The 27,031-nt window shown below is 34.4% G+C and overlaps 5 protein-coding genes across 5 annotated transcripts; 2 read left to right on the forward strand and 3 right to left on the reverse strand.

Moving 5' to 3' along the window:
- Positions 1–118: 118 nt before the first annotated feature.
- Positions 119–4,395, reverse strand: LOC120328444 (protein lifeguard 4-like). Its single transcript, XM_039394931.2, has 5 exons — positions 4,202–4,395; positions 3,419–3,527; positions 2,781–2,933; positions 2,145–2,295; positions 119–1,518 (listed from the first exon to the last, which is right to left on the reverse strand). Exons 1-5 carry the CDS (start codon positions 4,287–4,289, stop codon positions 1,312–1,314), a joined length of 708 nt encoding a protein of 235 aa, XP_039250865.1. The 5' UTR covers positions 4,290–4,395; the 3' UTR covers positions 119–1,311.
- Positions 4,396–7,211: 2,816 nt separating this feature from the next.
- On the forward strand, positions 7,212–8,366 carry LOC120328777 (dynein light chain roadblock-type 2). Its single transcript, XM_039395315.2, has one exon. The coding sequence runs from the start codon at positions 7,343–7,345 to the stop codon at positions 7,631–7,633; it is 291 nt and encodes a 96-aa protein (XP_039251249.1). The 5' UTR covers positions 7,212–7,342; the 3' UTR covers positions 7,634–8,366.
- LOC120328776 (LRP2-binding protein-like) lies at positions 8,289–14,641 on the forward strand. The gene is made up of 7 exons (XM_039395314.2): positions 8,289–8,614; positions 8,889–9,002; positions 9,954–10,096; positions 10,698–10,855; positions 11,696–11,867; positions 12,170–12,335; positions 14,275–14,641. Exons 1-7 carry the CDS (start codon positions 8,420–8,422, stop codon positions 14,338–14,340), a joined length of 1,014 nt encoding a protein of 337 aa, XP_039251248.2. The 5' UTR covers positions 8,289–8,419; the 3' UTR covers positions 14,341–14,641.
- A 313-nt stretch (positions 14,642–14,954) lies between these two features.
- On the reverse strand, positions 14,955–18,244 carry LOC120328372 (claudin-19-like). Its single transcript, XM_039394835.2, has 4 exons — positions 18,062–18,244; positions 17,594–17,695; positions 17,290–17,454; positions 14,955–16,603 (listed from the first exon to the last, which is right to left on the reverse strand). The coding sequence occupies exons 1-4, from the start codon at positions 18,204–18,206 to the stop codon at positions 16,293–16,295; spliced, it is 723 nt and encodes a 240-aa protein (XP_039250769.1). The 5' UTR covers positions 18,207–18,244; the 3' UTR covers positions 14,955–16,292.
- Positions 18,245–19,795: 1,551 nt separating this feature from the next.
- Positions 19,796–25,279, reverse strand: LOC120328154 (uncharacterized). Its single transcript, XM_039394571.2, has 6 exons — positions 25,167–25,279; positions 23,830–23,925; positions 23,038–23,125; positions 21,979–22,136; positions 20,887–21,031; positions 19,796–20,805 (listed from the first exon to the last, which is right to left on the reverse strand). The coding sequence occupies exons 1-6, from the start codon at positions 25,248–25,250 to the stop codon at positions 20,123–20,125; spliced, it is 1,254 nt and encodes a 417-aa protein (XP_039250505.2). The 5' UTR covers positions 25,251–25,279; the 3' UTR covers positions 19,796–20,122.
- Between the last annotated feature and the right edge of the window lie 1,752 nt (positions 25,280–27,031).

The raw sequence follows: 27,031 nt of genomic DNA on the forward strand, positions 1-27,031 counted from the left end.
AATTGCGACTTCGAGCATGGTCCAAACGCTGGAACAATGAAACAATGAAACGACCCGAGCAATGTCCTAATCCACTGACAGTCGACTTAAATTGAAGAAAAAAATGGACGCAATGCAATTATTATAATCATTATATATTCAAACAATCTGGTCGATTCTCTGTGTCACACATAATATTCAACCGATTTACATATATATACATCCATAAAACCTATGATTTTAAAACAAACGTGTAACCGCAGAAACAGACTGTGGTGACTGTCACTTATTCAATCATCAATAAAAGGCATCCCTACATAAACTATGGCAAGTAAACTATTAATAAGGACAACTTTTAAATAATCTCATAGTATTGACTCTATTCAGCAAATACAAAAGAATGGCGTAAACAAGCGGTGCACTAGGAAAACATTGGATTACACTCATACAGTATGCAAAACCAAAAAAATGTGTTTGTGATCGATATTCCAACGATAATGGATACATGACAAAAACCATATTTGTTGTCAAGACACAGCATAAGTTGAAATTTTACTCTATATTACCTACAAATAAAAACGAAGCTAATAATATTCTCTGAAAAAAATAGATTAATCTTAGAGAAAATTAATTTTACTTGAAAAACCGGTTTTATTGCACTGTTAATTAACGATATTCATGGTGGCAAATTGACCACAAATTCCTAATCTGGAAATGATTCAAAGTGCCCAAAGAAATACAAAATCAGCAAAAAACAATATGCACTTTTCTTTTCATGAAATTGATAAAATATGTTTCAAAAATTGATTAAGTGAGAATGATTCCATCCAAACTAAGAAGATAACTTTAACAAAAACGTCATAAGCGCCTGAGGTGCTAAAATCATCAGAAACTAAACTCTCATAGTATGGGAATTTGCAGCTGCATTATAACTAGCTTGTACTTGAATAAAATCACCATAGACTAATGCAATATACAAGCATCTAAATTAAGCAGTAGAGTAGACATTAATTAAAAAAAGTTCGTCATCATACATTCACAGTATGGCATAATATATCTTGACAGGCTTGACCTATGCTAACATAACAAGCAATATCGCCAATAAGCAAAGGACTATAATAAATTTGATATGTTTCTGATACTAAATATAACAATATTCTTGAGAAAATATAGCTTACCAAGTTTCACTGACTGAGTATCATAAGTAAGGTTCAACATTTAAGTAACAACAGATAAAGACAGATAAAGAAAAACTCTGCAAGTCCTATTCAATAACAACAGTATGAATTATGCATAATCACTGAATATTGAAAACAAAACCTAAATCAAAACCTATTTATTGTTCATTTTGCTGAGAATGCGAAGCGTTTCCATGAATAAGTTGATGACATCGAGATATAGATTGATCGATGCAACAATGTATTCCTCAGGAGAAAGACGTTTCATGATAAGATGAGTATCGTAAATGATGAACATGCAGAACAATAAGGCGCCAGCACTAGCACAAAACATTTCGAAGGTGTCATTGTGAAAGAAAATCTAAAAATATCAATTCACATAAATATGAAATATATTATATTAAATTAAAATAATTTGAAACGAATGCGAATTTTAAGTTGACGATTTGACACTGAAATTATACATGATAATAAAAAGATATATACAAAGAAGAAATGTCAACGCTATGTTCATATCTGTAGCGAGAAAAGATTTTCATAGCCTTGGGCAAGAAAGGCCATGAGATTACTTGATAGTGAATTGGTAATGCCACAATTTCTAGCCTGTTTTTCCGATCAGGTTTTAGAAGGGGTTGCCCAAGCTTTATGACTGAATGTAGTTTACGAATGATTGCGCAGGCCACTTGACATGGTAGTTATTTTCTAGTTTTCACAACACTGACTCAGTGGCTCAGATTTTAGGAGACATCGAGTTGTTTGGTATATCTAATTTAGGGCTAGAAGACCTTGCTGCAGAATAACTATGATTATTCATGCTAATGGACTGGGATGATCTATTACCGATCATCTGTCCAGTGAACATAGAGTCTAGCAATCATTATCACCCTCCAAACACAATCACCCTTCCACAGGATAAGGGGGCTAAAATGCAGGAACTGGCAAAATGGAACTTGTCAATGTCACTTCACCTCACTTATTGATACTCACTTGCAAAATTCCAGTGCCAACCAGAACCCATAAACCAACAAAGAGAGCAGCTCCCCAAGATGAATAATCCCTCTTGCTTTGTAAAGTATAAGATGTGAGAATGCAGAAAACTGACAGGGTAAGGATGAATGCTTGTAGAACAATTTCCACTCTTAAATTGATGAAAAAGTATAGTTACTACTGAACTCTATTATCTCTAAATGTTTCAGAGTGTCAATTTAATTTTTACTTTACTTAAACTACAAAATATGCACTTCTAGTTGGCCTGCAATTTTTGCATATGCCATTCCTAACCCCCACCTGACTACGTCAACAAAAAAATATGTCCTTACGACGTCACAGTGGTGTAATAAAGACCTCCAAAGTGTGCGGATGGTCGTCCAATACACGCAGACGATCCCGATATTAGAAAGACCGCTGGCATATAGTGACTTCCTCATCGTCGGCGCAGATGCCGTTTCGTAGATCGAAGCTATATTTTGGCAAGCTGAATGACGTGATTGTGATGTCGTAAAAACATCATTTTTGCATAGCGTAGTCAGGTGGAGGTTAGGAATAACATATGCAAAATTATGCTACGCCCACCGAAAGTAATTGTGGTACTAAACTATACTAACCCAATAAAAGCACACTTACTTGAAAAAGGTGACATATGTAGCAACAGTATAGGATTCGACAAGTGTAAATGCAAGTAGTAGATACATATTTGTAGGATGTTCATGTCTTTTCAAAAGTAATGCAAATATCAATCCAATTGATAAAACCATTGTCACAATGAGAACAGGTTGACTGAAATAAAAAGTAATGTGTATTCAAATGACGAAATCTTAAAAATTACTCAATCAATTTATTCTTCATAGAAATATTCAATTTATATGAATTAAATTTGACTTAGTGCAAGAATGCAACAGTGAAAAAAATATAGTCAACTTAGGTGACTGATAAGTTTCAATTAAGAAGCACACATATTTATTGCAATTGCACTTATCATATTTTTACACACATAGTTTATGAATAATGAAGTGTTAAACGGAAGTTATACGGAGCATTACTTCGCGAATTATGGCACACACAAAATTTCAGACATACAAACAGCCAAAACAAAATAGCTGTGTGAGAAGAAACTTTTTAATAACTTTGTTACCAATCAAACCAGCTTCCTGTCAGTAACAAGAAAAAATGATAACATTATCATAAAATAAAGACGATAAAATTCAAAGTTACTTCGGCCAAAAAAAGTTTGACATAGCGTACAACAAATTTCATTTTCAAACCTGTTCTGAGCAAAATTTTTCAACGTATCCACACTGATGAATAGTGCACACATCACAGTTGTTATTGCTAGTTGAGCAGTCAAGATGCAGTAGACTTTTCTGAGGAATCCTGTCAAAATATTAGGTTAACACAAAATCGGGGTGTCATGGCTGCCTATCGCTTGATATTATAGTCAATTTATCTGTTTATGGCAAAATTAGTGAAATTGGCTAATTTAACAGAATCGAAATGATCAGAGTCGTTCGTCTTAGGATTCAGGAGGATTTACATATTTATCCTGGGGGAGAGGAAAACCGATTAGTCAGCTTAATCATATGGTGAACCACGGCCTCTCATCCAGTTACCAGTCCATGTCGGGTATGGGATTAGTTGGCCAGTTATTTGTTTTCGGAAGCATGGACTTGACAGTGGAGGAAGGCGTAACTGACCAGCAGTTACGTGAACCACCCCACGGCAACGATGAGTCCAGCACCCCGGAGCCAAGTCGGTATACGAGTCTTCCAGCATCTGAGCATAATGCACTACTATAATTCTGCATGATTTCAGTAGCTCTGGCCATTTCAGTGGTCACTGTGACTTCGCTGAGAAGTAGGTAAACCTCTTTTACTTACGAGTGAATGCAAATGCACTTGCATCAAGCAAATACTCATAATATCCGATAAATGATCCTAGTATACCCACTATTACTGAGTACTGAGCAGTAAGTAGCCTATCGTTTTATTGGTATACATACAGTGTACAAGCATATAAATCTCATTACATAGTTTCAAAAAGTGATTTACCAAGCCTGACACCCATGGTTGCCTGTTTGACATTTGTTCCATAGTTGAAATCATCTTCAATTGATGACGGTTCAGTTGTTAGATTCATGGCTTCTTATGGCAGTATGGAAATATTGTGAGTTCCAAAAAATTAAAACCTCCTAGATTTCTGGATTTAGTCTATAGATATACTAGATACAGCTGTATTGTAAAGAAGCAAATAATATTCAGATATTAGGGTTTTAAAAAAGACTATATACTGATATATAAGATATCGTATATTCTGATATTAGTGTTATAATGGTATAATAAAGTCTATATCGAGGTAATAATCCAATAATCACACAACACACATTTACAACTTTCAAAAATATCATACCTCCAATTATTACATAAATAATAAAACTATACATAAATCACTAGACCTATTCCAAAAACATTTCACTCAACTTTCGGTCTTACGTGTTTTAATTTTAAGATTAATCTATTATATTTGCTTAGCCTATATGCTAAAACAATAAGTCTGACAGTCTGAATAAATATCCGAGTATAACTGCAGATTCGGGGATTGCAAGTAGTACCAAGTACCGTAGTTTTTCAAACATGCCTTAATTTATTCAAAGACTTCCAGACTATCTTTACACCCTCAGGCCACATTGTTTCGACCGCACCGTGTGCGAACGCTGCTGATTCATTCAATTTTGAGATTTGTGTACAGTAAGCGAAGAAAGTAAATCGCCAACCTCGTGACATTAAATGGAATCAAAAAACGGATTATAGAATTAACAAATTCTCGACTGTGGGACTAGAAACTTACAATTGGGATGCAAATATGGGAGAAATTTCAACCGATCTACTGCATGCATGCATGAAAATGCGCCCAAACAAATTCAAGCTTGGACTGCCAGACTTATAAATAGGACCGAATATACAAAAGTTTTAATGCCTGATTGTGATATTTGAGAACTGAAAATCGATGTTTACTTTTTTGTGTGGGCATCATAGTCTATTTTATGACAATCACTGGATAGTTTTTTTTATTTTTTTTGAAGCATAAAAAGCCGGCATAAGTTTGTACCTTTTATCCAGAAATTTTTTTGTTTGTTTGTTTACATGCAGTTTCACCAGAGGCCTAGCAAGATTTTTTTGGGTGTTCAAACAAACATCTACCAGTAATTGAAATCATATATTCAGGGTCCAACTTCATAATCAAATTATGTGCAATTATTAACAAACAAAATAGTGAACTGAATAGCGGGTGTGTGTGCGATGTGTGAGACAGCATGTAAACGAACAAATTGTTTTTAAATGAAAATGTGTAAACCTATGCTGGCATTTAGTGCTTAAAAATATAAAAAACAAACTATCGAGTGAATGCCATAAAATTCGACTCTATACAGATATATAACGTCTACACAATAATGAAAACATCAATTGTCAGTTCTAAAAGGTTTACAGAAATGAACTCTTCAGATTATACATAAAACGTGAACTTAATCGTCTAAAATCTAGACGTCTCTATAGCAACTTCATGGTACAAAATTTTTCGGGTCTCATGTAGTTTCGTACCTAACGTACTTCTAGTAGGCGTAGCATAACAAGTTTTTCATGTGTCAATCCTAACCCCCACCTGACCACACCATCCAAAAATTACGTCACTACAACGTCACAGTGACGTAATAGAGCCCTTCAAACTATGCGAACTGTCATCCTAGACGAGAACCCGAAATCGAACAGACTTTTCTCTCGTTTTTTCGTCGCAACGATCCCGATAGGAGAGAGATCGCTGACGTTAGTCAGTTCCTTATCGTCGGTGCCGATGCCATTTCGGACGATCGTACGAGTATTTGGCAAGCTCTATGACGAGATTGATATGTCGAAAAATTATTGCGATACACTCACTAGAAGTATGTTGGGTCTAGTATAGTTTAGTACCACAAGTACTTCCGGTGGGCGTAGCACTGTAGTATAACGAATTTTGCATATGCTATTCCTAACCCCCACCTGACTATGCCATCCCAAAATTACGTCACCACGACGTCACCATCACGTCATAGGGATTGCCAAAGTATAATTACGATCGCCCGAAATGACATCTGCGCTGCCGATAACGAACTTGCTAAAGCCGGCGAGCTCTCTCCTATAGTGATCGTTGTGACGAGAAAACGAGAGAAATTGCTTGCTCGGGTTTTTTCGGGTGATCGTCTGCGCGTTTTGGACGACCATCCGCATACTTCGGTGGGTCTTATTACGCCACTGTGACGTCGAAATGACGTAATTTTTCGGTGACGTAGTCAGATGGGGGTTAGGATTGACATATGCAAAAATTGTTGAGCCAGGTCAACTAGAAGTACATGTGCTACTAAACTATACCAGACCCAGTATGTTAAGTACGAAACTACACGAGACCCAATTTTTTTGAAAAGTAAATATTTTCTCTGTTGAATTCATATTTCCCATGATTCAATGATTTGTTGAAGATATCCTTTGTACAATCCTTCCTATGATTTGCATGGAGTTATGGAGAATTCTTCAAGTTAGCACAATACATACATAGTCTACCTTTAAAATTTAAAATTTGATGAATCCTGAAATCTGTTATGCCAGACTCAGCCAGAGAGCCAGAGAGAGAGTCAAGTTCCGCCAGGCTACTGTGGTTAATTGTCGATCACGTGATGCATAGGAGGAGAGAGAGAGCGAAAACAGCCGTCGCACAAGACCAGAATGAAAAATATATTGCAGGTGAATTAAAATGATATTGTAATCAGGATTTATTTACAAACCAGATAATACGTAATATTTCCATCAAATAATACCGTAGTTGAAATATCTCTTTATAATCAATATTCCCTAATATTAACTTACAACGTCGCTTCGGTGCAATTCCTACCCGTATTTTTTTTCTTCTAGTTTAATATTAAATTTTTCAATTTGGTATATCTTTACATTAACAGCCAAATCATTTTTAGCAGCCGAAAATGACTCGAAATATTCACTTTTACATAATCAAAAGTTACCAATGACGTCATACTATAGCTATATTATGTTACGCTTCATGTATGTTGCCTTGGGAAACGAAACGAGGCGCTTCCTGCGACTTTGCGATTGAAACTGTGTGCATATTTGGTTTACTTTGTGAGTTTAGCTTTATTAAACAACACCATGTCTGAAGTTGAAGAAACCGTAAAGAGAATACAAGCCCATAAAGGAGTTATCGGTATTATTGTGGTCAACCCAGAAGGAATTCCGATCCGAACAACATTGGATAATTCAACAACTGTTCAATATTCTGGACTCATTCATACGCTCACAATGAAAGCTCGAAGTACCGTTCGGGATATTGATCCACAAAACGATCTCACTTTTCTACGTCTCAGATCAAAGAAACACGAAATTATGGTCGCTCCAGACAAAGAATATCTTCTCATTGTCATACAAAACCCAGCAGAATGATCAATTTCAGAATTTCACACTTGTCTATTTTTTTGAAATTATTCTTTGCAGTTGTAGCATTCCCTCATTGTATTTATATCCAGTCCGTTGAAAAAACTTTCTAAACAAATATTCTTATAGTATAATACTTTTGTCTTATCTTGGTATCAGTATCTATGATTTTTTCCCCTTTGCTCAAATGTTTAATCAGTCAAAGATACACCATTATTTAAACATATTGAACGCTCATTTCAGCGATAAGTGGCCGATGGCACCTGAAAAATGATCTTTAAATATATAGTTATTTTGACTCCATACCTGTTTCATTATAAAGAAAAATAATGATTTGTTAAATTTCATTATTTTCTATCACATCCACAGATATAATGATTCAGGAAATAAAATTTTCTGGCAATAAACAAGTAACATGTGTAAACACTGAACTGTGAATAAATATGTTCTCTGGTCTATAGTACTCAATTGCTATCAATTTTCAAAGTTTATACAAATATTTATTGTTAGTGATATTGTTAATGTTATGCAGATGCACAGGCATGAAAATTACAATTTTGTACTGCTATTATAGAATATCAGCAAAATTTTTTTTTAAAATTATTCAACTAACTTTAAAATATTACTGTTGTGTAAATTTTTGTAATTGGTGTATCACATAGCAAATGGCATCTGGTAATACAATTAAATTTTGTGAAGGTTGGTGTAAAATTTAATATTCATTGTCACTATTTTCATTAGATGTTATAGTAGGTCTAGGTGTAAGTTAGTTTATCTTTTAGTTATTTCAATGCCATGGAGGGTATTGGGCTGGAACCACTTCCCGGTGGAAGTGTTGTCAGTACGTTGCATAATGAAGTGAATGAGCATAGCGTAGAAAATATTTCTGAAGATGAACTCTTTAAAAAAGTGGAAAACCACCTTTTGGAAAAAATTAAGAGTGGTGATAAAGAAGCTCCATTTTTGCTAGGACAATTTTATTATGAAGAGGTATTATAAAAAGTTTTTTTAAAAATTTTTTGCTTAATCGCCACTTTACTTTAAACATATGTGTTAGTGTATAGTACTGGTATGAAATATATATTCATACTTGACTTGTTGAAAATGCAATTTGTATCTTATTCTTTCGTTCTCCAACTGTAATAATTATGCAAATACAGAATCCTAGAATATTACAATGTATTACAATTTTTAACTCGTTGTACCAATTTAATGATGCATTGCAGGGGAATTTTTTTGTTTCATTTCTAAATTTCTATTTTAGGAATTACCACAGAAAGCAGCCATTCAATTTGATGATATAAAAGATGTTGATTACCAAGCTGCATACCAACTTGCAACCATGTATTTTGATGGAGTCGGAGTCAATGTTGACTATGTGAGTAACAACAATCTATTTTGTACAGTTTTGTTATGTGATCCTTCTCGATCCGAGAATGACTCTATAATTTTAACCTGAAATGTGTAACCAGTGATGCCAATGCAGTTAAGTCTAACAATTTGACCACTAGTGTATGTATGTATGATTATGATGTGCTGGATTTGGATCTTTTTTTAAATTTTGTCATTCAATTAAAACAATTTTGGGGTCCTGAAGTACACGCCGCACGTACTTCCAGTTGGCCTGGCTCAACAATTTTTGCATATGTCATGCCTAACACCTGACTACGTCATCCAAAAATTACATCACTGTGAAGTTGCAGTGACGTAATACCGCTCTCCAAAGTATACGGATGGTCGTGCAGAGTGCAGACAATCATCCAAAATCGAGCAAGCTATTTCTCTCGTTTTCTCGTCAAAACCATACCGCTAAGAGAGTGATCGCTGACGTTAGTGAGTTTATTATAGTTGGCACAGATGTCATTTCGAACGATCATAGCTATACTTTAGCAAGCTCTATGACGTGATTGTGCTGTCGCAGTGATGTAATTTTTGAGTGATGTTCTCAAGTGGGGGTTAGGAATATTATATTAATAAAATCGTTATGCTATGCCCACTAGAAGTACTTGAGGGCGCGTACCTCAGGAGGCCCCAATTCTGTAAAACAAGTTCTATACCAGGGCATATTTCAATAGAGTATATTATAAAACTATTTGAAAACTTTTTTTTATTTCAGTACTCAATGCAAGATATTGTAATATAGTAAGAATGATCTAATGACAATGTATGCATATAAAACCCTTATATGTACCTTTGTATCAATAGTAGAAATTTTTGTTTTTCCAATAATATCACGTCATTATAAGGCCATGATTCACCACAGACAAGTCATTTTATTTCTTTCTTATTTCTTCCTGGTAATAAATATTAAATCCTATTCATTATTCAGGAAAAAGGAATGGACCTCATGATGAAAGTTGCAACTTCAAAAAGTATAAGAGCGAAACATTTGATACATTCTTCTCAATATAATGTTGGAAGAGCGTACTTCGATGGTTATGGAGTTCAGCAAAGTGATGGAGAGGCTGAAAAGTAAGATATGCGAAGATTTTGTTCTTCAATGCACTAAACAAGGATTTTATCTTTATGAACACTCCATGCCCATTATCTTACCCAGTTTGTAACAAATTGTATAAGCAATGCTGAACTAGAAATATTTTGGTCCCTCCAAAAATAGTAGTAATAGGTGTCAGTGACTGCCTGTACGGGGCCTCGTTCTGAATAAAAGGTGTGCAGAATCTCTGTATCCAGTGTTGAAGGAGATTTATGTTTCAATTCAGTGGTTTTCCAATGGTTGAGCGCGCCTCACAAACGGGCTGTAGAAATTTTTTTTATTTAGGATTGAAGATATTTGTTAGTTTTGATATTTCCCGCCTTATTTTGGCTATTTACACTTTTTTATTGTGTAGAAATTGCGATTCCATCCAGGTATTTTAAACATGTTTATTGAAAAAAACATACTTTTGCCTCACTATATGTTATTTGTAGCTTATTGTTAGCTAGTTATTTTTGAGAGGGATTGCGAGCCTTGACAAATTTTAAAAAGAGCGGCTTAAAAGTTTGAGAATCGCTGTTTTAATTGTTCGATAGGATCATCGTATATTTTCTACGAGTTTTTTTATATTATACTCAGGTGGTGGTTACTCGCTGCTGATGATGGTAATCCAAAAGCTAGTATTCATGCGCAAACTATGCTTGGTATGTTGTATTCCAGACCGGATTTTTTAGATCTTAAGAAAGCTTTCTTTTGGCATTCCGAAGCATGTGGAAATGGAAGTTTGGAATCCCAAGGTCAGTATCATGTTGTTTATAGTCAGGCAACTAATACACTTTGTTATAGTTTTGGATGGATTATAATTTTCCTGAAGGATAATTAATTGTAACATGATGCCCTATACTGGGCAGAATAATGAGACCTCCAGAAGTAGGTGCACCAAGATGGTGCACAACCTGAACATAATATGTGTACCAGGTTAGGGTTCAGGTTGTGCGCCATCTTGGTGCACATACTTGGGAGCGCCGAATATTGCTGTGAAAGCCAATTCAGAACCACATCTTGTTCCCAGTAAATGCCAGGTATTGGAATATGCGTGGACTTGAATGATGGGAGAAGCCTTATTACCCAACCATTGAACAGACATGAAGGCATCCATGGATGTAGGCTAAGTACATGTACTTTTAACACATCCAAAGTGATACCTATAATTGCTGAATCACCTACAGTGCACCTGATCACCTTCAGCTACCATGCTCTTTGAATCCAGCACATTTAAACTCAGATTACCAATGAGAAGATGTAGTTTGTCGTATGATTGAGCATGTGATTTCAATATTTATCCTGAGGAAGAGAAAAAGTAATGATATGTGATTTGCATATGGGTAATCACAACCTCTCATCCAGGCTTGTGTATAGGAAGTAAGCCGCTTATCAACTATAAGTTAGGTGACAACTGGCCAGGAGTCCAGAAATCCTCATATTTATCCCCCCTCCCAACAAGATTTGAATTGGCGAATCAACACATGGTAATAAGCCAACCTAAAAACAGAGCATTGAACTAACAATCTGATCATTAAGCGACGTTATTAGCTTTTCTCTCCTTGTAATATACCAATTTAAAATTGTTTTTACAGGTATTCTAGGAGTAATGTATGCAGAAGGACTTGGAATCGCGAAAAATGAAAAAAACGCTCTGGAATGTTTAAAAGAGGCTTCTCAGAGAGGAAATGTTTATGCACAAGGAAGACTTGTGCAATTTTATTATGAGAAAAAATTATTTACAAAAGCATGTGACCTTGCCAGAAGGTCAGATACATTATTTCTTTTCAAAAAATCAATAATTTTGCAATACATAAATTTGTAATCTTTTTTTTTATAATTTTTCGAGTCAATTGTCCAGGCAGCTTGCTGTATGTTGTGATTTTTTGACAAAGAACACATTTTTCAATTGCTTTTTGCAGCATGATTTGCACCATCATCTGTTTTTGTCTAGTTTTTATGTACTGTTCCTTACATCAGATTAGTTACATCTATATGTGTTGAAGTACTAAATTTTAACATCCAAGTATACTGAATCTGAATTATAATTTCTTCTCAATATGCTGCAGGGTTGTTGCATATAATGAGATAGAAAGAATATCTCAAGAGACGTCATGCTTGCCAACTTATATTATAAAAGGAATTACATTGGCTTGTATATTTCTATCAAGATGCTTGAAACTAGGAAATGGTATTAGGAAGGATGAAGAAGAAGCAAAAAAATATTTTCATATGGTAAAAGATTATATTTTGTTTTATGTATTACATCTTTTCTATAAATTGTGTTATTCTGCCAAAACTACTTTTGTCTGCATGCAATGCGATATGTCGGTGGTTCCTAAACTGTGGGTCGCGACCCCGGATGGGGTTGCATGGAGATTTTCCAGAGTCGCCCGTCTTCTGTTAAACGAGCGCACACATTTAAAAATTGAAAAGTGAAATTTGTGTTGGTCAGGTATTAGTGAATGCAATTGAATGATGGTGTTGCGAGTGCGTCAATAATATTTCCCTGTTTATAAGTAGTTACCCTTAGTCCTTATCCTATCTTTCCATGAATACCTGCAGGCTAAACTAATGGTTCCAACCGCTGGTACGCGAATCTGATTTTTACCAATCTGCAAGAAATTATATTGTTTTGTTATTTTGCTACCAATGTAACCGCTTTGTTATCGAATATGCAAAGCAACAGTGCTTTATTAGGCGATTGACCCTAAATTAGGTGTCTGAAAAGAATGTTATTGATTGCCTGACTAATCACACTTCGATTTCGATCCGTTGTGAAAGCACTTTGTGGGTAATATCTACACGCACATGTTTTTGTCCACATTGCCTTCGCATAAAAGTGGACAATGTTGCATTTTTGTATTGCAATATTATTATATTGAGACATCAAAATAAAGTTCTTGAACAAAAAGCAAAATTATAAACTTGTTATATTTCATACTAAATTTTGAAGCGTTTCATGCAGCCAAAAACAAAGGAACATTAAATTCGAGTAAAATGAAAGGCACTTAAAATAAGATGAGACCTCGTTTCACGTTTTTTTTTCTATTTTTATTTCATGCTCTGTTTTACTTCAGAATTAACCATGAAGTAATCTGTAATATTTTGACATTGGACTAAAAAAGTCAAGTCGATCAAGATTTCGTCAAAGAACTCAGCGTTCCATTATTATTTCGAATCTCAGATATTTTATCACACACTTTTTATTTTTTCATACGATGCCATGTATTATCAAATTTTCTGAGGGTTCCCTGTTTTTCGGCGCATCGTCGTACTTGTTCAAATAGTTTCTTATATTGGGCCAATGTCACCATTCACGTGAATGTAAAGTTAACATTCGAGTCCAAATGAACGCTTGTTGTTTGAACTGTTTTTGGTGTTTTGTGATTTTTTGTTCGAGACTCGGCTAAACAGTAACTTACTTACAACAACGTCACACCGACGTTCCCCACGCAGTCTATATACAGGCACATTGTTCTCATTAAGATAATTAAATGAAAAATACTGATTTTTGAAATTGGTGTACTATTCTTAGTTGGGGGTCGCTTTTCAGTTCACGAAAATTGGGGTCGCCTGAAAAACGTTTGGCAACCACTGCTATATGGTAATCAGTGCCAATTACCAGTAGTTTCTACACACCAGCCCAAAGATAACGAGAATGAGTTTGGAAGGCATGGAATTGTCTAGGGCTGACATAGGCAAACTACGGCCCGCGGGCCAAATCCGGCCCGTTGGGTAATTCAATCTGGCCTGCCTGATGCTGCCACTACCAAACCAAATTGATGTTTTAGCTCAAAAATAGCTCAAGGAATTTGAGATTGCGATTAAATTTAGTTTTGGCACGAGGCTTATTGTTTTCTACTTTTGCTTTTGAGACACTGTAAATAAAATTCTGTTCATAAAATGTAACTTTTTACATCACGCCTACATGGCCCTGGTCTAGGGTTACGCATAGTCTGTACAATTTGTTATATCGTGGATGATGCAGAGTTCTTTGACTGAATAACTTTTGTCCTTTTGCATGATCTGAAACCATGGTAACTTTGACCAGTGTAATCAGTGGTGCGACGACCAGCTTTTTGTTAATATTGAGTTCCACGGGTCAAAGGTTGATCCGAGTTAACTCAGGTATATGAGAAATATTAACCTCCACTTATTACTTTTGTTTCAGGCTTGTGAACATGATCCTGCATTGGCAAATGAATCTTTTTTGAAGATTGCGTATGGGCTACTATAAGAGTTGTGACATCTTCATTCATATTTTCTTTTTGTTTAAAAAGAACCCGAAGTTTTCTAATGACTATCATTCAAGTATTAACTCGTTTTACCGTGACTAATTGTATTAATAACTACAGCCTCCTTGGAAGCAATGTTTCAATTTTTTTTTTTGAACAATCTGATATATCTATCCAAATAGCTGTTTGTTCGGCAGTTTTTCATGTTTTTGTCCTTTCGTCTTCGTAGTTCTGTAGTTCCATACTATATATATATATTTTGTTCTTTCATTGTTTTTTTTTAATAAATCATTCCATCCATGACGTTTATGGCTATGAACTTATTTCTTGAAGATTGCTGGACGGACGTAGATGGGTCAAATAACCGCCGATCGGTTGCAAATTCCTCTACCATCAAGTCTATTCATCTGATCAAATAATTGTTTGACATACCCGACATGGACCGATAACGGAGTGGGACAGTGGTACGCCATATGACTGAGCCCCCTTATCGGCAGTTCTCTCCCCTGGATGAATATGAAAATCATATCTTATATTCTATGGTCTTAGCAGCTTTTCGGCTGTAGGCTTAGATGATATTCGATCACGGCGGCATGCCTGCTTAGAGAATTGGTGAGACAAATCAGAAGTGTATTTTTCATTCTGTTAATGCACACTATATAATAAAGAGTTGTATATAAAATAAGTACAGATTACGTTTAGCCCTTTGTAATTCTTAAGTGTTATCTATACAATTTTCGTTCACCTATCAATTAAGGTGACAGCACATTTGTACCTGGGTAGGGTAGATTTGCATCCTCATACTCTTGCGTCACAAACATTTGCATCCACAGATTTTAGAACTCCCTTATAGACAACATCCGCTCATGTCTGCACCCATGTCGTATTTTGCAGACCATAAAGCGCATCGCATCATAACGCGCACTGTCAATAAATTAATTGGACTGGCTTTATATTCATACATGAGGCGCATCGTGCTATAAGACGGTTTTTCAAGTAATACCGTATTACCTTTGAGTGTATGCGATGAAGCATAAAGCACTAACCCACTAATCGATTTTATTTTTTGGTAAAGGAGAAATTAAAAGTGCGCCTTATGGTTCGTAAAGTTGGGTACATTTGCAACCACGAATATTTGCATTCACATACATTTAACTATAATCATTGCAACTAAAACTCTTATTTCACCTTAGTCTTTGTTACGTTCATTTTCTATCAATTAAGTAAATCATCATTGCCATGGTATTTTGCTAATACACTCTGGAAATTACATCGCATGAAAACTAGCCAAAGCAAATATATGCAGATAGCCAGAGTTCACTAATGACACATGTAAAACGTGCTGCAACAAGAAATAGTAATAAAACGCAGATAAAAGAAAAATAGAAAACGACAACTTTAGAAAACCCAGATTTACATCGAGCAAGTTGTTTAGACACCTGTAATGTTTGGATAGTATTCTCTAGTGGTATCAACTGTTAGAAGATGTTTCCAGGTCTCACTTGAACTAAGTGGATATATGGTAATCTAAACCAATGGCGTGCAAATTTGCAATGTGTTCGTATCCTTTTCTCGTTATAACATTCGGATTGTTCAACACTTGATGGACTTGGAAATGACGTCATAACCTCGTTTACTTCACAGACTGATGCAATATGTCCCCAAAACGAACCCGGGTTAAACAAATTCAAAATGAAAAAACTCCGATTAAACTCACAAATATTTGCATGTGAAAATGAGCACGGGTACAAAAGTTTGTAGGCGGTGCTAATTTCTAAGGGTCCCAATGTCAATGGCTGCAAATGTTCGCCGATGGAAATTTATATGGGTGCAAATGTCCGTAGTCGCAAATATACGTGAGTATAAATGTCCGTGGGTATAAACGTATACAGGCGCAAATGTCCTGGGTGTAATATACAGGTGGACAAGCGTACAAAGATAATAGAACCATCAATTACACATATTGCATTTCATCATATCGACTCAGTGATCTTTGACTTTCGTTATAACGAATTGGTCGTTTGTATGTTGACCTGGCAGTGCTACGATTATATTCAAAGTTGAACTTCTTCTCTTGCTCTTCTTTTGGACCCGGTAGGCATAAGAAGATGACACCAGCAGAGAAAGATAATATGGCACTAAATATTCCAACGTACATCGTAGCACCGAGCGTGTATCTCATCATGTTGTCATAGTTTGTATAAGAAAAGAAGTCTTGGATTATCATTGCCGTGTACCATGAGAGTGACGCTGTTGTGAGAGCTCCTAAAACAAATAGAATTTGCGTCATTTACTTCCAGATTTATCTTGTCATGTATTTACTATTTACATATTATTGTACCCGTAGATTTGTAATGGTTCAAATTTGCGAATTTAGGTCAAAATAGCCTCCTTAAATTTTAGGATGCTTATTTTGTTATTTTTTGGTCAAATCTAGATGCAAACCAAGACGATGTTCTCATAGGCCTATTCTGGAATATCATGATATAAGAGATTCAATTAAAACTTCATAGAAGTATACTTACCGATTGGATGAATTTGTATTCTCTACTTTACTGGTTAAAATAACAATTTTTTGTAATGTGTAACATTGAATTAGGAAAAACGCATAAAGACTAAAGACATAAACAGGCACGAGTCCAATGCCCCATCAAGGACGGTGAGAATTTGCGTCAGATGTGGTTCTCAGTTCGTAAAACAAATCAAGTATTATTTATTTGATCTAACGAAATTCATATGCAGACAGCCTGGAGAACAATGAATGTTCGAATTACAGTATTTTGTTCAACAATTCAGAACGTCAGTTATCGTTACGTATCTGACGTGAAAACACTATTTTATACCAACGATTAATAAAATTTACAACATCATAGCGATGCAATGTACGTAACCTTTAGGAATAATATGCAACGTATACGTAAGTTTAAAATTGTCCCAAAACTCAATCATACCTGCTCCTATGAATAGCCCTCCTGCTATTTGCATTACAAGTCGCTTGGCGTTTGGCATCGTTTCCAAAAGTCTGCTACATTGCATTCCAATCAAACACATAAAACATCCAACGACGGAAAAGATGATGGCGATGCACATAAACGCGCGAATGGCATTCATATAAGCTAAAATAATATACAATTAAAAAACATTCTAAAGCATGAGCTTGACCTAAAATTATCGACAGTTATCTGATCAATTTTTTTCTTGACCCCCATCTCTACAATGCCTAATCCACCCAAGCTGATTATATTTACATCATACCTGGTAGGTTGATAACGGCAGTATTATAATTGTTACATTGGAATTGTCCTGTTGAATGTTGAACACACTGAATCCAAATTCCGTTGAATCCCCATATTGCCCCTGAAATTATAAAATCAATAAGTTAATGTTGCATTTTCATTCGAGATAATGCATTTATTTCTAAATAATTCTTAATTTAGTCTTTTCATACTGCATAGTAATTTACAGTTTTCATTTTTGGGCTAAATTAAAAAATATTCATGATAGATAAATTGGATTTCACCTATTCTATTGGGCATGAATGACAAAATCAATTGGTCATTCATTGAATGAGTTTTATGTATGTTATATATATATATGGTGATTTCATTTGTTAAATCAACTATATATGGAGAATAATATGTTTTCCCTCTCCTTAATTAAGCAACTCTGAAATTATGCAATTGTGATTTGTTACTAGATAACAAATCTAGATTTTTCAGGTACCTAGGACTGAAGCACTTTCAGAGGAACTGGTTTTGCTCCATTGATTCCAAACACACGTTACTGTGCATGTTACTCCGGATACAAAAGCAACAATAAATCCACAAATTTGTCCGTAAAATACTCCCTCTGTAATATTTGACTTCATTTTATGCTATACCTAATGCCACAAAATATGCAATACCTCAAGCTGCATCAAAATATATAGATATGTTAATCCGAACTTTAAAATAGTCAAACGCCTATTCCTATACTTCAAAGATGTTTGTGACATAGTGTTTTCGTTATTAAATTAAACTATTATTACGTTTACTATATCTCCTAAAATATCACCGCAGCGTCGAATCCCTATATATATTACGATTCAGATTCAGATATTTAATTATGTTGTACAAGAATGGGGGGTGAAAATTGATGGAAGAGCCATGCTGCATTGTTACATCGGCTCGTAGTATCTATAAAATAAGATATAGAAGAATGAATTATATTTTTTTTTGATATCTGTGTTAATTATTGAGTCACTGAGGTTTGGTTGGTCGAAGATCTCACTTGCTAGATGAAAGCTGAACAACAGCCTTCGCAGTCTGATTACTATTTCTGTTTAACATTCTGCATACTTTTCAACGATTTGATATGATTTATTGATGGCGGGCATCATCCAGGTTTTACTAGTTGACGTCCCCATCTTAAGAGGTGTGACCTAAAGTGCAGTTACTCTTCTGAAGAATAATTATACTTCTAAAGTGCAAGTTACTCTTCTGAAAATACTTACCTGCAAAAATTACTGCCAAATTATATATTTTTGCCACATTTTAGGGTTGGTACGACTGCCTGAGTAACTGCTATGATTGATTCAATATTGTTTCTGAATTGGGTGTGGCTACTCGATAACCAGCTGTGGTTCTTCCGTAAAAATGCGTGTTAAACATCCCGAACTAGTTTTGAATAAAAGTTCTATAAATTAACTATTTGAATAAATAACCCCAAGTTTATATATATTTACTATCGAACTTTTTCTCTGGTATCAAATAGTTTGGACACCCGCACCCTTGTCATGTCCTCAATTCGGGCGCGCCAATCTGTCAGTCAAAATACCGTTGTGTACATTTGAATCAAATCAAAACATAATCCATCTTGTATCAATTTGATTTAGAGTAATAACCTTTGGAACATCTTGTTGTAGGTACTGGTAAACGGAATTGTTAGTTTGCACTGACTAAGTTACATGTGTTCCGAGATGACGCGTAAATTTATAAAAAGCAACTAGGTAAACATTCTTTGCACATAAGCATTTTGCTTTCTCATTACGTGACTGCGTTGTGGAAAAATTTAAATCAAATAAGAAATGACCAAGATATCTATAGTATGTTCTCAAGGTCAATAGCTCCTTCTGATCTTTCTCATGTGATGATACATATTTATATCGCAGGAAAGATGGAATAAAATTACATCAGCAATACGAAGTCGAGTACAAGTTTCGTCAATATTTTACCATCAATATTTTTTGTTCAAGTTGGAAATGTACATGAGACGCGCTTATGCGTGGTTCAAATTTATACTGTAATTAGGCATTAAATTTCACGTATGTGGACCTAAATTAGTGTCGTAGCGGTGTGGATCTCAAAATCTCCAATACTTAAATGGTTTTCAAACCGATTCCATCTCCGTTGGTCGTTTTGTATGTCACGTGTACTTTTGATTTCTGGATGTGTCTGACAACTACCGGTATATCCAGGCGCACCAAATCGATTTTAATGAATATACTCAACTTCTAAAGATATCCCTAAAATGCCTTTTGAATAAACAGATATTCGACAGTGTGCCAGCATATTCATGATTTACAGTTCTGAGAGACTGCGATAGATACCAAAGAACTTTATGGAACGTTAGCTGAAGATTGCTTAGAGTTAAAAATTATGAGCATTTATAAAATATAAACAACATTGAAAAAAATGTCATGAAATCGTGAAAATGGAACTCTTCGATTATGCAAAATTTGCATGAGTCAATATTGCATTCGTATATCTCATTGGAACATTTGTAGTTTTTTTTTTGTTTGTTTTGCTATGATACATTATCGTGAGACCACGGTCTCCAAGGATTTTTATTACTTTGATAATTTGAATGACTATGGCTATATGTTTGAGCATATTGTCTTGTTGCAGTCGTTGCATTTATTGTCAAATTTTCACGTGGAATGTAGTTGTATTCAGTCGAGTAATTCTCTGTTTCCACATTGCATTGCATATTCACTGCTTCACGGCGTATCGATGATGCTGTTGGAACCTGTACATTCTGCGGATTTGCTTCATTTCCAGTGAAAGGAATTAAATATTTAACTGCTGCAAAGTCTAAGTTACTGCTGGAAGTTGTTAACGGAACAATCCTGCCGGCATTCGGGAAACCAGAATGTGATGGGCCTGCAGTTTGTATCGATCGATAAGAATCTTCATTTTCTGGAATGATTTCTTTGGTAGGGACGGCCTGGAAAACAACAGGCCGCGCGTAGTTACTACTTGTGTTAGGAACGTTTGCTACAAATCCACTCTCTGCCCCCACTTGTGGTAGTATAAAGGCGACGTCTGCGTGGCAACCTTTTGCAGGGCTTGATATCTCGACGCTAGATGGCGGCGTAATTGTGGAACTACATATTACATTTTGAAATTCTCTTTCGACAAATCGGGATTCTTGTGCACCATGGCGTTCTCTACAAAATTCTTCGCCAGTGTTAATGATTTGTTGTGAATCTGTAAACAGAAAATAATCTATGAAAATACCACGATCAACTTGCAAACACACTTATAAAATAATTTTCCCAATTCCATTACCTTCTTTACGCAAAGTTGTACACGATATCTTGGTTGCTGGTGACTTTGGATTTGGACTGGTCTGATCGTCACTCTGCATTGGCGAGGTCATCCAACTCATTGGCTGGTCGGCGAACTCGTCACATGAAAAATCTTGATCTTGATCCTAAACAATGATAAGTAAACATAAATTGTAGTCGATTGGAGCAGCGCCGAACTCCCATTTTCTCTATGCCTTCGTGTAAAATTGATTGAAATTGAAATAAGGATGCTGTGTAATTTTTACTGTCATTTTTACGACTTGTCGGCTAGAATGAGAGAAAAATATAAAAAAAATATTAAAATTCAAAGCCGAATCAAAAAATAAGAACAGAGTCGCGTCGCATTGATTTCAAAACACTGGCAAGATGCCTGAGGCCCACGTTACATTTGATTTTGTTGAAACAATTACAAGCATGTTACCTGCGATCGACATCGTTAAATAGTCATCGATGGTAATCAATTAGATCCGCTACTTTTAAATGAAATAGCTAAACAGCTATTTGTTATTACTCAATCTTTAAGATGTAATTCATTTGTAAGCTCAGACTGAAAAGGGCCAGGTATGTTAAGCATTGTCGTTATATATGTGTGTTTGAAACACATTTACGTATCAGAATTGAACTTAATTGTACAGCGGACTTCTATAATTCAAATAACATAATGAAATCGAATGACTGAAGATGTACGCACCCCTTAATTAATCAAGATGGTTGGTTGGTTATGTCGAACTGGTTGGTGTCGTTTGCGCCAACTATCATTTTTAAAATGCAATAGACAATATATTCTTATGCCAGCTGACCGAAGTTTCATATCTATTCTGAACCAGAAGTAAGTATCGAGTCCTTTGCTTATAGACATTGTAATTCAGATCATTTGACTGCGTCCAAAAATACTGCTTCTGTGTCGAAACCAGTCCAAGTAGTTACTCGCATCTAAGCCGTGCTTGCGCAAATGTTGTAGAAATTTCTTGTATTACATTGCGTTATGCATTATGTCAATGATGTGTCACATTATAAAGTTGAAAATGTGCAATTTATTAAAGTTTATTTTAAACAAATATTATCCTGTTACCTGCAAAGACTCTTGACAAGTTTCAAGATGGCTTAACAGCCGAGTGCGAACATCAACTGCAACGCCTTCATGTGTGCTTAGAAATTTTGTAACTTCGTTTCTACATTCATTAAATCCAGCCTTGTACTTATTAACAACGGCAGGGTTCATTCTGATTGCTGGACATGAAAAAAAATTAAGGATATTGAAAATGTTTTTATCGTGTTAATTACTTGAAATATATTATGTTGCATGCGTTGTGTATTTTCATGATAATATGAAATTTATATATTTTATTCTATGGTATCTGAGTTCGAACAAGTCCATTTCTGAACGACAATCGTCTAGCTAGAGCAGTGCTTTTCAACTGGGGTTTCGCGTAACCATGAAGTTTTGGCAGTTCTTCAGCATTCGGTGGTTTTTTTCAAGTGGAGAATGTCAATTGTATACTGATTTCCTAATACCCTTTTGTGTGAAACAGTATTTTCGGCCTTAGCAACTCTTAATTATCAAAACAGAAGTCACTTGAGTGAATATGGGAAAAAATATTACATTGAGCAACATGAAGCCGCGATTTAAAAGTTTGTAAAATGTGAGTTTGTGAGTTTAATAATGCAATAACAGAAGGATCATTGAATTTTCTGCATTATATTTTCTATAATAACCTTTCATTGTTATTGTTGGAGTGTCCAACACCGAAATATTTGACTTTCATACATTTATGGTGTTATTGAATAATTTTTCAATGATATGCACACGTTGAGAATATGCAAAAACTTTGTGAAAAATGCGACGGCAGTAATATTATCCAAATTGGTTCTGTCATAAATGAAAGATTTCTCTGTATAACGCCATAATGGTTCTGTGCCAACAAAGCTTACTGTTCAGCTACAACCTTGGGCCAGATAACGGAAAGAAGCATTTGAACATCTAACGGAAAATACCATAATCCTGGTGCACAAATCTACGCCAGTAATATAAGACCGATTAAACAATAATATTAATGTCCCTCAAAGTATGTCTATAATTTATACGCAAATATGTCACTTGAATATTCTAGAAATACTATATGCCGCTCGCCTGTGACTCTTTGTCGTTCAAGTCTTCTCAAGTATTTCACGGTCATTTCCAGAATATCAGCTTTCTCTAGCTTGGAATGTCGCGTGGTCTGAAAATATAATTACAAATTTAACCTTAGTTTACGCAGTTTCAATATTGAAATTGAAATAGCGGGAAATCAAATAAAATTAGTTCATGGAAAGGTCCATTATTTGTGAAACATACAAATTTTTAAAGTAAAAAAATACAATACTTTTTATTGTCCTAATGTTTTAAGTTGATCACATCTATCACGGAAGAATTCGAATATTTTTCCCTTTCTGGTGGAGCAAAATTCATTTACTCCAGCAAATCCACCAATGAAACAAAGCATCGGTTATATGTATTTTATTATAAGTTTCAAACAAGTATAACAAAATGGCGTAGCCGTCGCACATTTTTATTTGCTCATTCTCCATTATGTACACGTGTATCCAAGCCACCAAATTGAATCGATGGTTGTTCAAGTAAGATTTCACCAATCGAATTCCTACACTATATCTGAATTTGCATTGTTTATATAGCAAAGTTCATAAACTTTTGTATAAATTGCTCTAACTTTATAAATGATTCGATGTTATAGGAATATTTTTCATCCGCATAAAACAATTGTTAACAATTAAATAACCCGAATTTCAAATTCAATAACAACATTATATTATATTCATTTCCTTCGCTAAATAAAAAATTACATGAAGATCTGATTCAATTCTACTTCAAGAGTATTTTAATATAAATATATATGTATATAAAGTATTGGTAAAAACGACTAACATCTTTCTTCAAAGCTTCAAGTAGAATTGTTTTTAATTCGTTCAAACTGTTGTTGATTCTTGCTCTTCGTCTCTTCTCCATCATCGGCTTTGAAGACTAAGATTTAAAAAAAAAAATTGGTTTGTTATTATTTTGTAAATTATGATTAAATTTGAAATCATTGGGGAATTCGGAGATCAAGATCGTTGCATGGGTAGTCGGGATGGGTTATCAGTTTAAATTCAAAGAGAAAAATGTGTTACTAACCTAAACAGGACAGAACATCGCGCTACCGAAATACCATTTTAACAGAGTGATAGTATTTTCAGCGTACATTCGGACAAAAATCTTAAATCTTTCAACTGGAGATTATTCGTCCTTCCTAATAAAATTGATATATTTTTCGATGTTCAATTGCGCCTAATTTTGTTTGCAGAGCAGATAATAAATAAAATATGAAAAAATATTAATTCAAAAGAATCAAACAAATATGACAAATAATCATTGAAATCACAGAATACTATCTGTTATTAAAGTAACATTTTATGTGGATGGAATTTTTAACATAACTGAATGGATCGCATCGATAAAGATGCGCTAAACAGTGTTTTACGATATACAACCTGTCATAATTTCATAATTTCGAGAGAGTTTCGTGTGAAGTTTGCCGTCAGCCATTTTGCATTATTATTCCAGGTGCGACAAAACAAATTGACATGGACATTTTGTCTTCTTATATTTTGAATATTTAACTGACCTTAACTGAAAGTATTTTATTATTTAATAACTTAACCCTTTGTATTAAACGTAACCTTGTTTTGTTTGTATTTTGGGCTTGATCCAGAAAATAACGAGTTCAATAAAATAGGAATGATGTACCAGTATACATTACACCATGTCCTGTGACGGAATTTGAGATTCAAATTAAACTGCAATCAATAAATTATCTATATCTATAATTGATTTGAAATTTTAATCAATTTGCAATTAAATAAACGAAAATATAAAACAATGACTTGGATTGTTTCTTTTAAACTACAAAACAATGGGATCTACAATTCAAATTTGAAAAAATTCTGCTTTCCGAGACCAAATCGAAGTGAATGAAACACCCATTTTTGAAGATATATGCATTTTGTCTATGACAATCTATTTCTACGTAATATAATCGCAAATAAATAAAGTTCTGGATACGAATAGGACATCAGCATTAAGAATTCTCGATAGCAATATCTTAATCCAATAGTGAATTCCTTTAGTTTATCTGAATCTTATATATCGGTAAAATATATCTGAATTTGTCCTACTTTGGCAGGCAAATGCGCTGTAGCCAATATCATTTTAAATATCATATCCACCTTGGGATTGTCACCACAAGCACTTCCAGAGGAATCAATTTCTTCTCCTTGTTGACTTTCATCGACCATTTCATTCGGTTGCATTTTCTATTTTTAAATTATTTAACTCTAAAAATGAGAAATTTACTACGATAAATATTTGTAGTATGTTTTATTGTTGTTCCCATACAGAGAAATAAACTATTAACTAAATTACTATTTGTGGAATTTTGAGTTTGATCCGACAAAATGTTATCCTCCCTGACAAAGGCGAGTATTACTCAAGTTACTAATCTTTCATACACAAGATCGGACACAACTTCCTGCATGCTCTGGGTGAGAGGTTCTTTCTCTCGACGCGCGTTGTGCACGAGGCAGGCACGAGCCTGGCGATCGAACAAATTTAGAAAAAAAATTAACGTCGTTGCCTTTTTTCTTCTTATAAATTTTACGTAAAGTCAGCAAAATGAGACAAGAGTGATTTAAGGTTCAACACGTCGTCAACGTTTTTAACACTCCTGCTTTAATCCTTTCCTCGCCGTCAATACCTTTATTCTCTTTTATTTTACTGGAGTTTGGCGAAGGGTGGTCAATAAACCAAACTTAAGGACACATCATTCATGTTTGACTGTAGATTATCTAGCTTCATTATTCTTTTAAATTTGTGTCGGTTGATAGGGTGTGTATCACTATGTGCACATATTGTTCAATTGTTACAATGAAATATTTGAAGACGTCAGATTGTCATAACTTTGTTTGCATTTCCCACGATATTGGTAGAACCGTTTGTGCTGTTTGACAATGATAATACTGATTTGTGGACATGCCTGTTTCAAGCTTGATTTGTGAGAGATTTGATTCGAACAATTGTGATCAGGCATAAGAGTTTTTATTACTTCCAATCCAAATTTGGCATTCATAAAAACCCTTTTGTTATAAAATATGCAGGAAATCAAGCTCAATTAATACAATATTTTGTCTCACTAGAACAATTTTTAAAAACTTAAAAGCCTAAAATAAAAAGTCCAATTTTTATAAAATGCAAAATGTCATTTTCTTTTTATTAATTTTGCGGTGAATGATCGATTTGTATCAACTTCAATAAATTTCTTTGTTTACATTTAAACTGTTGTAAATTTGATAAGCCGTGGAAATATTAGTTTATACTCGAGTATGACGTACTTTCCCACGCGTTCAATTCGAGTCCGACGCGGGCGAGGAGTCGAAGACTAGGGAAAGTAGAATTTACCAATTTTGATTAGCTCTCCAATATTCAAATGTGTAACAAACAAAAAAAAAACATGACTTGACATAAATCTCACAGTATATTAAAACTTAAAAAGATAGAATGATGAAATTAAATGAATAAAAATATTACTAAATATTTCAAAATATCTGATCTATCTGAACTGTATACAAATCTAATGACACTTTTTATTATTAATACTTTTGTATATAATATTTTTATTTAAAGCGTTGTGATGTTTGCAATATCGGTCTGTTTGTATGTATCTATAACGTCAAGTGAATCTATAATTTTTGATGGTTCTAAATCATTTCAATATCCAATTTCCGTTTAAATAGATTTAAATTAAAAATTATTAAACGTTTTGAAAGTTTTGCTTTTTAAATAATTAAAAGGGAATATATTTCCCCATAAGAAATGGAATATATATCGTTACATTATTTCCTAGTTTATACTGTTTCACGTCTTATTTGAAATTTCTCATTGTTCAGCAAAAGTATTGAATTATTTTAACCATACACCATTCCTTAAATTTTCACATGATATTAATATCAGCAATTCTATATCTAAATATACTTGACAGGAATTTTATGTGAATGCATAGTTTCAACCAAGATTATTTCGGTTACAGAAGTTAATA

This window comes from Styela clava, chromosome 7, assembly GCF_964204865.1.
Source record: "Styela clava chromosome 7, kaStyClav1.hap1.2, whole genome shotgun sequence".
NCBI classification, from domain to species: Eukaryota; Metazoa; Chordata; class Ascidiacea; order Stolidobranchia; family Styelidae; genus Styela; species Styela clava.